The sequence below is a fragment of the Xiphophorus hellerii genome, chromosome 10 (genome assembly GCF_003331165.1).
Source record: "Xiphophorus hellerii strain 12219 chromosome 10, Xiphophorus_hellerii-4.1, whole genome shotgun sequence".
Taxonomy (NCBI): domain Eukaryota; kingdom Metazoa; phylum Chordata; class Actinopteri; order Cyprinodontiformes; family Poeciliidae; genus Xiphophorus; species Xiphophorus hellerii.
The window spans coordinates 11,752,414-11,766,200 of NC_045681.1; the positions used below are offsets into that span (position 1 = coordinate 11,752,414).

The 13,787-nt window shown below is 36.3% G+C and overlaps 1 protein-coding gene across 2 annotated transcripts in view; it reads left to right on the top strand.

The window, feature by feature from the left end:
• The first annotated feature begins 501 nt into the window (after positions 1–501).
• fmnl1b (formin-like 1b) overlaps positions 502–13,787 on the top strand; it is a 28,487-nt gene continuing 15,201 nt past the window's right edge. For both annotated transcript variants that reach the window (XM_032575140.1, XM_032575141.1), the window contains exons 1-9: positions 502–1,297; positions 6,906–6,989; positions 7,529–7,612; positions 8,764–8,837; positions 9,135–9,218; positions 9,412–9,555; positions 11,511–11,598; positions 12,461–12,537; positions 13,017–13,110. In XM_032575140.1, the coding sequence (XP_032431031.1) occupies positions 1,100–1,297; positions 6,906–6,989; positions 7,529–7,612; positions 8,764–8,837; positions 9,135–9,218; positions 9,412–9,555; positions 11,511–11,598; positions 12,461–12,537; positions 13,017–13,110 (927 nt within the window). In that variant the 5' untranslated portion in view covers positions 502–1,099. The remainder of the gene's footprint in view (positions 1,298–6,905; positions 6,990–7,528; positions 7,613–8,763; positions 8,838–9,134; positions 9,219–9,411; positions 9,556–11,510; positions 11,599–12,460; positions 12,538–13,016; positions 13,111–13,787) is intronic.

Below are 13,787 nucleotides of genomic sequence, written 5' to 3' on the forward strand. Positions count from 1 at the left end.
TGGCTCTATAAATCATAATATTAAATAATTATCGGTCTACATCTGGGGTCCTCAAATCCAGGCCTTTGAAGGCCGGTCTCCTGCAACTTTTAGATGCGCCTCTGCTTCAACACATTTGAGTTAAACAATTAGCTCATTAACATGACTCTAGAAAACTTGAATGCATATTGTGGAGGTGAATCAGCCATTTTATTCAGGTGAGTTGGACCAGTGAAACACCTAAAAGTTGCAGGACACCGGTTCCCGAGGCCTGCATTTGAGGAACCCTAATCTACATTGTGGCTTTTTTCTTCTCATATCCCCTTTAATAACACCGAGAGTCACAATGAGCAGAAAATTATTTAAAATGTCTATTTAAAATGTAAGCCATAATAAATATCAGTTTCCTTGTTCCTGCTCCTCCTGTTTTACTTGGCATGTTTTAAACATCAGGTGTGGCCTTAACTTGAAGGCATTAGGACCCAGGGTGCTCTGTGCTCTTAGTTAAAGTCACTGCTACCTTCAGTTTCTGTCCATCTGTCCCTGCATGGGATAGAATGAGCAACTGCCTGCTGGATCTTTCCCAAGCTCTCTGTTTTTCACTTTTTTTCTGTGGATGTGGCTCTGAAAAATCAAAAGATTTCTAGCATTCAGGAACAGATGGATGAGACGTGCACATTACCTGTTTGGAGAGCTGATGATGTTTACCTGCAACCACTGCAGCAGCTTTAAAAGCATTTCTCCAAGTTTACTTTTCAAATTTCTTGGACTGAATTTTCCTAACTTCAGGCTCGTCTTAGAAGCTACAGGAAGTTTGGACTCTACCTTCTAATTCACAGTTTTTCTTTCACTTGCTCAGCTGTCACTCTGTCACTGTCATGATATCCCATTCCCTCTTTCTAGGGTTTCATAATGCTTTGGGATCTCTGCGAGGTATCGCTCTCATTCAGAAGCTAGGCTGAATTTCATCCCTCTGTTTAAAGAATAAAGGGCAATGAAAGCAGCTTCAGGAAGAGTTAGTACTACCTGTTTGTGGAGAGGATGGGAGCTCAGTCATACAGAACTTGGAAATAAACTGAGCCTTAGTTGTGAGTTGTGCAACTTTTGTTGTTAGGGTTTTATGTATGAGTTGTATTTGAATGTAATGATCACAATCATGGGAAATGCAGCTGGAAGTGCTGATATTTCCCAGGGAAGGGATCTTAAGGAGACCAGAATAACCAGCCCGGAGTGTGCTGGGCCCCAGAAGCAAACGGCAGGACTGAAGCTTCCGATGCCGAGTGAGAACGAGCTGGAGGAACGCTTCAATGCTGCACTGGTGAGTCCTGAGGAGCATTACTTTGTGTAGCATGTCAACAGTGGAAGGAAACAAAATATGTGGACTATGTTTGCAATGTGGATATCAGAACAATCTTATCATTGTGCCAGTTACACAATGCAACCAAGGAAAGATACATAAGAGCACATTTGTTCTGGACTGATTGCAACTTTAACCTCACTGCTGGTCTGTGTTGTTGGTTGATAAATATAAGTGCACTCTGTGGTAATAAAACTTAGGTTATTTTACTTCCACAGCTTTCAAACAGCTCTAAATATTTAATTTATAAGGATTAAATCCAGAATAAGTTGTCAAAATCACCTCTAAATCAGTTACCAATCCCCTCATCAGGATTTTACCACCAACATGCACGACAATTGGAAAGTGTCTGATTTGCCCATTAATCCATGTTGATCTAGAACTCCCTTTTACTGTGGACAGTAACTCTGGGCTTCCAGCATTTTCCAGTCAACTTTGAGCATTGGTGGTTCCTGGGCTTTTCCTAACCATCCCAATTAATTTACTTTAATCTAACAACGACAGTTTAGAACTTTTTGATACCTTAGCAAAGTAGTGACACATGTGAATAATCTCTGCTTATTTGTAGTTGTTTGAACTAAAAAAGTTAATCTGCAATTCCCCTCCTTAGATTAGACCAAAATTCCTTGAGTATTGGTCAGTCAATAAGTGCTGCCAAACACTCCATGGGTTTCTGCTAATGGAAACTACCAGCTGTTGCTTATTATCACTAAACAGAAGCTTACGAGTCTTGACCTTGTCAAAATAAAATACACTCAACAGTTCTGCACCACTTAACATTTTAGGTCAATATATTTTATTTTGACTCAAGGTTTTATTGTAGTCATGTTTAAATATTTTGCTCAGGCTGACTTTTCAACAAAAGTCCTTAACAGCACATAAGATTGGAGTATTTTGGCATAATCAATCTGTATGCATCATGACCAAACAAATTGTAGATTGTTACGTGCCGCAGATAGTCTGGGTTTGTAGTTTGGAAGTTGAACAGTTGCTGTTTAATAACTTCAGCTATAACAAAGATAAAGGGGTTGAAAGACTGTTCTTGTTAATTTGCCTGGATCTCCATCCACCTCGCAGCATTTGTTTGATCAACCTGCGAGGTCGGCATTGGTGTTGGTACACTATAGAAGACATTCTGGCCTCAAGGACCGGTGACCCACAACTTTTAGATGAGTCCCTTGTCCAACACACTGAATGTCTGAATTACCTCCTCAGTATGCAGTCAGGTTTTCCATCCATCCATTATCTGAACATGTTTATCCTTGTGGGGTCGCAAGGGGAGCTGGTGTCTATCTCCAGCAGTTATTGGGCAAGAGGCGAGATACGCCCTGGACAGATCGCTGGTCCATCTCAGTTGTAGAGCACCAGCTGACAAGGACTGGAGTTGCAGACCTTTTCTTTACAGGGAAGAGTGGGAATCACTGACACTCTTTCAAGGTCTTTGGGAAATTACATTTTATTCCCCACAGCCATAGCTGGAAAAGCTTTTCACAGCCAATAAAGTCCATTTGTTGACCCACTTTTCCAGAATTGTTTGGCTTTTGCTTGTTGATCCGGAAATGCAATGCTCACATTATTCTGACACAGTTTTGTCAAAGGTTATAATGTCTTATTCTTAGATGGCAAACATTGATTGACAGTGTTCTCTATTACGGAACTGCTGTTCGTCATTACCAAGTCTTGGAGCAATAAACAGGCTGGACTCATGCCTACGTATACTTACTATAGTGATGGTAAAATAAAAAACAATACAAAAGGAACACGCAGATCTGAGTTCCAAAGAAGCTAGGTTCAGAATGCAGCCAGACAACTCGCTCGGTTATTATCCACATTCCTCTTCCCCTTGTCATTCTTATCTCAGAAGCTGGTGCTGATGTTGACGTGACACATATATTCTTTAAGCTTACAGGCTGTCAGCTGATCTGCCAACCAGCACCTTAATATTAACTTCTTTCTTCAAAAAAGATGAATCAGTGAATGTTATCTAAACCTGCTTTCTGTATAACAGGACTATAAGTAATATATCCTCTGCAGATGTTCTATTTTTTTTCCTTGTCACTCAAAGTTTGGAGATCTCCAAGTGTGTTTATGTTCAAAATGCATAAGAAACTTTTCAAGTGACCCATTTTCTTAGAGTCCAAACAAAAAATGGTTTTATTCCTACAGAAAGAATTATGATGGGTAGAAATAGAAAAGCAGCAAAAGATCAGATGGACTGAAAATCAATTCACGTTTATGGGTTTGACGACACCTTCCTTCAAGTTTCACATGCAGTAACTGGTCAAAAAAAAACTGAAGGTAAAACCTGGTTTAATTTTTTGGTATCCAGTATTGGGTATCTATTGAGACTAAAAGATAAAAACTTTTGCCTGACTGGGTTTTGACACAGTCTGGAAAACTGGGCAAGTGTAGAGTTTGATTTCAGTGTTTTCTAGGTCCAATGAGTATGGGAGGGTGGAAATAAGAAGAGTAGGAAACTTCTCTTTTATACATCTAGGATTTATTTGAAATCTTTTTGTCTGTCCATTTGTCATCCATTGTCCATACCCGCTGGAAGATTGCAAGGGGGCTGGTGCTTAACTCCAGCAGTCAGTCATCAGGCCAGAGGCTGGGTACACCCTGGACATTAGCCCTTCTCTCCTTTTTCCCTCTTTACCTTACAAAAATGAGAATATTTCCACATTGAACACGTGTTTGATTTCTGACTCTTCTTGGTGAAAAACAGTTTTTGTAGGAGATCTATAATTCCTAAAAGTCTTACATTTGACCATCTCAATTTTAGGTCTTAAAACTCCTAAATATGTTTAGATTTCTGTCCTTGGTCTTAAATTTCATTTTGTTATTTCAATCCTGCTTCCATGTCATGGGCAATATCCACATATATACATTTGCATATTTTGCTTACCAAATGAAGCAGTCAATTTCTTTGTGTGCAGTATTTATTTGTTTTTCTAGTTGTGAGGTTTTGTCTGGTTCTGCTGCAAGTAGAAAATAAACTGTACACAACAAAGATGGAGACAGAGTGAATTTAGAGGCTTCAGAGTTGAGCACCTTTTCTTCTCAGTGAATATGTTTATAGGTTTTATGCAAAACATTAACAGGGAATACAGTGGTGGGTAAAGTGTAACATGAAGATAAAAGGAGGAAGGCAGGTGACATTTACTTCCTGATTCAAAGGTCTTCCCTCTATGTTCTTTGTAAAAGAAAAATTATGTGAAAGTTTGCAAAACTACTACAATCAAATTGCATTTTGTTCTAATTCACCAGCCACGCAGCCATAGGTATTTCAAAATGTGCTTTCAGCATCTTTTCATGCTACTTTAATGTGTAGCATTGCACAATAATGTTACAAGTTAAAGTGTACCATTAATCTATGACCACTATGCTATGGCCATATTGACCATAGCAGGTCACTATGAACCTTTTTGTAGGTTCATAGTGACCTGCAAAAAGACAACCTGATTTTCTTTCTGTAGTGATTTAAGATCCGTGAAGCTTTTCTTTTAGTTTTATCACATTTTATCATACTCAAACCTGGTTTTTGCAACAGTAGTTTGTTTCTATAAAAGTCATATCTTCAGTTAAATTGTGAGTAGTCTATATGTTGGGAAACAAAGCGGTAAAAAGTGGATTGAAAACACTTTGTAAAGCAGACATAATGAACTGTAAGCATATCTGGAATCTGACTTGTATTTAAGTGGGGAAAATATTCCTACTTGTTTAACAAAGTTTATTTTTTACTGTAATTTATACATTGGTGTCTGCCACTCTGTAAACTTTGAGGGTTTGCCCAGTATACTGCTGCAGCATCCTCCACACAAAAGCTACAGCACTTCTCCAAAAAATTTACTTATCTCCATTCACGGTGGAGTCAATTTGCCACAGAGTAAGAAATATCAAACAACTTTGCACAGACACACTCACACCTAAGGACAATGTAAAGAGACAAGTTTATCTAACATTCATCTTTTAGGCTGTGGGAGGAAGTCGGAGTACCCAGAGAATCCTCACATGCACAAGGAGAACATGCGAGCTCCATGCAGAAAGACCCCAGGCTGGAATTCAAACCCAGGACCTTCTTACTGCAAGGCAGTGCTGCCAGCTCTAATTTTTTATAGTATTTTGCAATTACAATTTTGCAATACTTTGTGATAATCGTGAAAAAGTTGAAGGGGTATGTATGCTACTACAAAGGACTACGTCATCATCTATTATATAGCTCTAAGCATTAACTACTGAAGCAGCAGTGTGGTCTACTCCAGATTTTCTATTTTAAATAGCTTCTCAGGAACATCTGCTTGTAACCAGCATTTATTGATCCTTCAGCTTCATTCATGAGGCTTCATTTATCTGATCCCTTTCATCATTGATCTCCTGTCCTTGTTTTTCACAGAAACACGTGTTTTCATTTGCTTGCCACGTGTTTCTGACGGCTCTGCTCGTGTTTAACCAGATTTAAATGATTTGGTTAAACTGTGAGTTCACCTCTCAGCTGCTGGATGTTAAAAGTTAATCCTTCAGGCCTTCAGTAATGCTCCTAGATGAATCTGTGCGTTTTCAATTAAACTTATCTCCTAGATCCTTTACAAACTGGGCCAAAAGTTTGTAATCTGATGCTTGATACTGTGTGTAAGATGGCCAACACTGTCGTCATTGTCGTGTTGTGGCAACACACAGCTGATAACAAATGAGGTCATCACAGAACAACAAAGACATCTGACTGCAGAACTAGACAAAAGAGGCGCTTTGAATTATTAAAAAACTTCAAGAGCAAGTATTTTCATGCAAGATTATAATGCAACTAATCCGATAATACTTTTGCATTTGTAAACTTATTGTGTGTAAAAACATTATATTCAATTGCTGTTCTTCCTCCAGAATGTCAGGTGCAGTTCTGTCTGGTAACTTTCTTTTTGAAAGTCTAGAGTTTGTCACGTTTTGTTGAAGGGTTGGTTAATACATTATTTTCATTTTGTATAAAAATACTTTTTAAAAAAAACAGTGAAGCTACAAGCAATATTAGGCAAATTCATGTAATTCCAAAACAAATCCAAACTTTTTAAACTGAATTTACTTCATAAATGTTGAAGTATCCAATTAATATATCAAGTAACTGACTTGAAAAATGTATTGAAACGGTGATGCATGGAATAAATAATATAAAATAGAATTATAAAAATAGTAGAAATTATTTAACTTATTTTCAAATGCCCAAATCTGTGCGGTGTGGATATTCAGTTTATTTTAAGCTTACATATAATTGTTTAGTCTAATTTTAAAATAAGATTTCCTTAAACCTGATTAATTTTATTATCTTTGAAGCCTCAACATTGTTTTTTCTTACATTCAATGTTAAGAAATTATCCTAACTTAAAAAATGAAGCAAAACACAACAGATAACCACCTAAAAATACAAAGCATACCAATTTTGTAATTTGATGTGGAAAAATATTACTTTCAGCATGACTGTAACGTTTACAGCTACTTTTAATCTAAGTCCTGTCATCAGTTGTGTTCCTGGAGACAAATTGGACAGTTTAACCATTGAGCTTGTGTTTTTTGCTTCCAGGACACGATGAATCTTCCTCCAGACAAAGTGCAGATCCTCTCCCAGTACGACAATGAGAAGAAGTGGGACCTGATTTGTGATCAGGTATGTTTAGCTTAATCATGAAGCAGCTCATTCTGATTCTGTTTGGGTGGATCTTTGAGGCTTTAACACATTTCAGAGAGAAGATCCATTGAATACATTTAGAATACTATTGAAAAGTCCATTTATTTCAGGAACTTCATCACCTAATGACAGACTTCATATAGATTAATTACAAACAGATGGACATTTGAAACTCTATTTCTGTTATGATGATTCTCTGCCTATAGTTATTGAATGACACTTAAAATTAGAATATCACATGATACCATAGGTTGTTATTTTTAACCTGACAAATGACCCACATTTGGACATATTCAAATTTATTGAATATGACTGTGCTTCATGTAATTAGCAACCATGAGTGTTGCAGATGTCGCTGAACTATGAAGATATCCGCTTCACCACAGTCTAACTATTTCTTGCATTTGCACCAGAGATGTGTAATCAAACTGCTGGTTTCTGTTCGCACTCAATATCACTGCACTCTGACCTCAGTTGAGCATAATTACAGGCCTCTCTGTGTTTCTCTGCATCTTCAGGAGCGGTTTCAAGTCAAGAATCCCCCATCTGCTTATTTGGAGAAGCTGAAAAGTTGTTTGGATCATGGAGGAGTCGGTTGGAAGGTACGACCTACTTTCAACATCCCAGTGTGAAGACTGGTTTCTAATGCATGATTGAGATTGATTTAAGGAAGCTGTACAATTAAAGCCAGACTTAAAACAAATCTTCATTATTGGTTTAAAGTATTCCCCTTTGAGAATAATCTTAATGCAGAGTACCTGCTAAATCCACATTTAGTTTTCTTAGTTTATTTATATATATATATGTATATATATAAACTAAGAAAATATATATATTCTAGTTTTACCTATACACTGGAAAAGATGTTGAGTAACTTGGCAATTCAAAACTACATTAGACGTAGATGACATTTTTTAAAATTATGCTCGTTTTTGTTTCCTTTATGTCAGAATCTGCTTGCTGTCTTGTTCAATTTAAGTTTTGAAAAACAAAATCTTCTTATTTATATACTCACTTGTCTACAAACCACTAAATATTTAGGTCTTCTTCAATTTATACATTTTTCTTATTTTTTAGAGGGCAGAATTTACTAATTTAAATAATAACTAATAAAACAGACACGTAGTACAATGAAAGTACCCGAAAATTATTTGATTAAAAAAGAAAAACTGTATAAAATAACACAGTGGGCTGAACAGTGGCATAGTTGGTAGCACTGTTGCCTTGCACTGTTGCCTGGGTTCAATTCTCGGCCCGGGGTCTTTCTGCATGGAGTTTGCATGTTCTCCCTGTGAATGAGTGGGTTCTCCCCGGGTACTCCGGCTTCTTCCCACAGTCCAAAAACATGACTGTCGGGTTAATTGGTCTTTCTAAAATTCTCCCTAGGTGTGAGTGAGTGTGTGTGTGAATGGTTGTTTGTCCTGTCTGTCTCTGTGTTGCCCTGCGACAGACTAGCAACCTGTCCAGGATGAACCCCGCCTCTTGCCCGGAACGTTAGCTGGAGATAGGCACCAGCACCCCTGCCGACCCCACTAGGGACAAAGGTGTAAGAAAATGGATGGATGTATAAAATAAAAAGCTCACATTTAACTTCTAAAACATTTTGTTTTTCTCAGAGGTATAACAAACAGTTAACCTTCTGTGAGGGATATTTAGCTCAGTACTTTTATTATTTAAATACATTATTCAAATGTAATATTTTCTGAATAAATGTGGCAATGGCCTCTTATGTACTTTAAATGTGTTTTGTCAGTTTAAGAGACGTGTTCAAGAACTGACTCAGGTCCTCAGAGAGCTGGAGATTTCCCTGAGGACCAATCACATAGGGTAAGTCTCACTGAAGTGTTACATAGTTTACATCGATAGGTAGAGAAAAGACACTGGGATAGCTTTACAGAATGGGGAGGGGGTAGAAAAGCCACAAATATTCTGCTTTACATCCGATTGTTTTAAAGTTTAAACATTTTCTCACCAGTGTTTAAACACCAGTGGTGAGAAATTTGAGTAGCTGTTTGCCTTTAATTTAAAAACAATTTACTGATGCTGTCTGTCGAGGAAGAAAATAAATAATTCATGTATGGATTAATTAACATTATAAAATTTGTCTGTGTTTTGTTCCTACAGTTGGGCTCAGGAATTCCTAAATGAGGAGAATCAGGGTTTGAACGTGTTGGTGAAGTATCTCTCTGCCGCTCAAAGTGCTGTTACGTAAGTATCGATTAGAAATATCCTAAATATATATTTTTTTTAAACCCAGAAACAGACGTCACACAAATTATATGAAATATGTTAATCTTGCTTTTACAGTCTCTTTTGTCATAATGGCTTAAACCAAGAACATTGTAAATATTCATCTAAATGAGTGCAAACATGGCTTTTCTTTCATGGTTGTGACTTACAGGTCAGACACAGAGACGTCTGAAAACGGGGCACTGCCCTCAGATAAAGGGAAGGCTGCAGACAAGTCAGTGGAAGACCTGGGCAGAAATCCAAATGAATCCCCAACCAACCACGGCGCGAAGCTTACTAAAGGGTTTACAATCAAGTATGATGCATTTCTGAGTATTGCTGATAAAATTTATTCAGGATATCAAAGAAATGAAATGTGATGAATACAATCTCATAGAATTAGAGAGAAATTAGAAAGAAAAAGATCATCAAATTCTGGAGAATTTGATGATCAAGTGTCATGTAAACATGTTATATGCAAACCACTTAAATTACGTTTATTTTAGCTCTAATTGTCAACAAATGTAACTTCAAGGAACTTTGCAAGCTAAAGCTGACTCTAATTTATTACATGACAATATAATGATTATATTGCGATTTAGATTGGATTGAAGTCTAATTGAATAAATGACTGGGTTACATTAGAATTTAGGTAATCATTTATTTACAATTGTCAAAAATATATAATCTAAAGAAACACACCTGACTGCAACAAGTGATTGTTCCAAAACCAGAGTTATTAGGAGTTGTCAATTGCTGATCCCGCTGGGGAATGAAAATCAAAGAAATACCAGACCAGGACAGCATTCTAGAATAAGAGAACATAAAGTCAATAGCAACAGCAGCACTAGGAGCAGCTTCGTCCCAGGAAAGGAACAGCTTATCACAGATTTACTTGGCTGCTCATACATTCACAAGCTCATTTCTACAAATGATTGAATTCAGGTGTTTCAATTGCTTCCATGGCTACAGTTGTATGAAATCCAGCTCTTGCGCTCTTGTATTATCTCAAGAGATCAGCAAATACCAGCATGGTTTTGTGATAAAATGCCACTTGTGCAAGACGTTCAGTCAATAACTTTTCTAACTACTTTCCACAGGAAACAGATGATAGCTGCGCAATAAAGCAGAGGCAACCTAGCCATGAGGTAGTAATTTTTTGTAAATGAATAGAGCGGTGCATAGTGCACAGAGGTCACCAACATTCTGCAAGTCAGTAGCTGCAGACCTTCAAAACGTTGTGTCCTCCAGATTACATCAAGAACTGTGTGGTTAATGAGGTTCATAGAGGAAGGTTTCCATGGCTGGCAGCTGCATTCAAGTCAGAGTTTTCCTAGCTGATCCCAATTTCTAGTTTTCTTTGGTTATTCTTGTCTTGACCAATTCTGATCTAGCATTTTTAAAGTACTCCAACACTAGAAATAACTGAGCTGTTGATTCTTTGATGGGAGAAGTAATTTTGAATCTAACATAAAATGAAGGGATTACAAGATTGTCCTGACTTTTAAAATGAAACATATGTCACCTAAATTTTATAAATTTTTTATTTAACTGAAAAAAGTGCGCCAAAAGTTAAGTGTGGACTAAAAATAGATGATCTCAGTTGAATTTTCTGTTGATCATTTTAAGATTTTTGCTGAGATGCAATAATATAAACTTTAATGATAAATTGAGAACCAGTTTCTGTGAAGTTACTGAGACTGCTGCAGTCTCCAAGCTGACTTGACCTCGGGTACATGGATAAACTCAACTCTAGAGTCGTGCATTTCCTGAACTGTCTTATCTTTTACTGATCTGAGGTCACTTCATTCTTTTCATGGCGAGTATGAAGGTGTTGTCTGGAATCCCTTTGAACAGAAGGTGTTGAAATGTACAAAAAGTCTCAACCGGAAAGTCTCATAAGGAAAGTGTGGACTCACGTTAACTTCCCAGTGTTCTATAAAAGATTATAAAAAGTTAAAACTTATATTGGAAATATTATGAATGGACTATTTCAGCGTTTAGTTTCTTATAAGGACAGTTGCATGAAATCTGCTAGAAGCTATTAAATAATAATGACTTAGGTTTGTTTTGTGTTGTTTGATGCAAGTAAAAGAATGTTTTTCACAAATTCCTGACATTATTTCCATTATTTCATGTATATAAATGTATTTAAAACATTATATTATTTTTAAAATCTATATATATGTGTGTGTGTGTGGGTGTGCGTGTAAATGTATGTTGGTGCAGCATGTTCCACTTCTGCCTGATGGATTAATTATTTTCCAACAGGAGAGCTCAGAGGCCGTCACGTATCGTGACTCAGAAGGACGACATTCATCTCTGCATCATGTGTCTACGTGCCATCATGAACTACCAGGTATATAAATACTTTCACTCACACAAGGAAATAACTTTTTTTTCCCTGTGTGAATAATTATCACTGTTAATGCGTCATTGCAAGAAAAATACTTTAGGACGCTTTAATGAATATGTATATTGAAATAATAGTTCTAACTTTGAATTGAAATGAAGGTGGTGACTTTAAAGCCTTTGTGTTTTTTAAAAGTTATAACTACTATGTTTAGATTGCATTTGTATCGAAAACAAACAAAAAAAAAAACATTCAATGCAAACATGACCTTTTAAAAAGTGTCGTTACTGTCGGTTCTCCTTTTTTATCTTTTGCAGTTTAACAGATTATTGGCTTAGTTTAGGTAATGTATTGGGCGCTTTTGGTAAAGTGAGAGAAAACTTTGCTAAGACTCACGATTTTGTCTTTTTTTAAACAAACATGAAAATTTGACAGATCTCAGAAAAATATTTTAAATACGAGCAGAAATATGAATCATTTGCAACTGAAATAGTACAGAGAATATGTAGAAGTATCCAGCTTTATGTAGCTAAGAAAACTCTGGGCTTATTATAGTTCTTCTGGCCTGCAGTGGGACATTTCAGGAGAATTTCATGTTCCTTCAGACTGTTTGAGATGCTGAGTTAAAATTTAGGATTGATCTTGGATAGATGTATAGGATAAGATATTTAAAGTTTAAAAACAATTGGTACTGTTCTGATGCCTTGTTAAAATTAATGTATCAACTCTTTCTGAATTTTATTGGCAGTCTATTTGAAACCCTGGTCACTATTTATACAATATACAAAAAAGAGATGAGATTTCAGTAAGTTTTGCTGACCTCGATTTCTAAAATGTGCAATATTACAATAATTTTTCATATTTTTAGTCAGGGTTCAACCAGGTGATGGAGCACCCAAGCTGTGTCAACGAGATCACGCTCAGCCTCAACGACAGGAACCCCAGGTGAAACCAGCATTATGCCTTCATAATAGCTGTTAATTACACAAAACCTAACATTTACAGTCACTCTTTAACAATCAATACATTTTTTATGGCGTTTTGAGTAAATATCAGCTGTTAAATTCTCTTTAAAATAGCAGCTCAATATTTTCTCTTATGAGCTTAATATTAGACTTAATCACGTTCCATATTTCCAGTTCCATCATTACCTCAGAATTGCTTCTGAACCTGAATAAAATCCAAGGCAAGGCTTCAAATTTCTGTATAAAACTATCAGCGATTCCACTGATTCAGTGTGGAGTGCTTTAGGTAGTATCTGCATCTTACATTTTTTTATTATGGCTTTTCAGCAAATATAACTGAAAATGCTTATAAAATTGCAAATTCTCATCTTAAACTGAAATTAGCCTTAATGCTAAATTGAAACTTTTATCTAAAAAGTGCTGTATTTATTTTGGTAAATAAATTTTTACTCTTCTCAGGACCAAAGAGCTGGTGCTGGAGCTGTTGGCAGCTGTATGTTTGGTGAGAGGAGGCCATGACATCATCCTGTCCGCCTTTGACAACTTCAAAGAGGTCAGATAACAGGCACCCATGTAATCAACATTCAGAGTCTGTACAGAGCAGGTTCCTGTCCTGTGGAAATGTTTGATTTGATGGAAATTGTCCGAGGTTTAGATTTTAGTTTTTACTCCCAATCTAAAGTTCCTTTGTCCTTCCCACTTTGTTCAGCTAAAGAAAAAATAAGTAATTTAGAAATAAATAAGAAATAAATTCTGCTTCAATCATAAGAAGTAAGATATATTTAAAGTCTGCATCAGCACGACAGAAGCAAAATAGGGAATGAAAATCTAGTAAGTTCCAAATTTTTAGAAAAGGAGCTTATTGTTTCAGTATTGTTGAAGGTCAACAGTCTATCCATATTAAACTTGGTATAAAAAATACAAAAAAAGAGAAAATGATAAGAATTCAGTTGCAAAAGTGAAACTGTTCTATTATCTAGATTTAGTACAAAAAGTTTGACATATTTCAGTTATTTTGTTAACTTTGATTATGGCATAGAACTAATAAACATTCTGTTTTCTCAAATAATCTGAATATAACCAATATAAAATAATTTTTAATACATTAATATAAACCTACTGAAAAGCAGGCTCATGTAATGTACTGTAACTGAACTGAAAATGCTCAGTCGATGTTTTGCATGAAAAACTGCATCACTACAACGTAGGACGGAGTAGAGTCTGTTACTC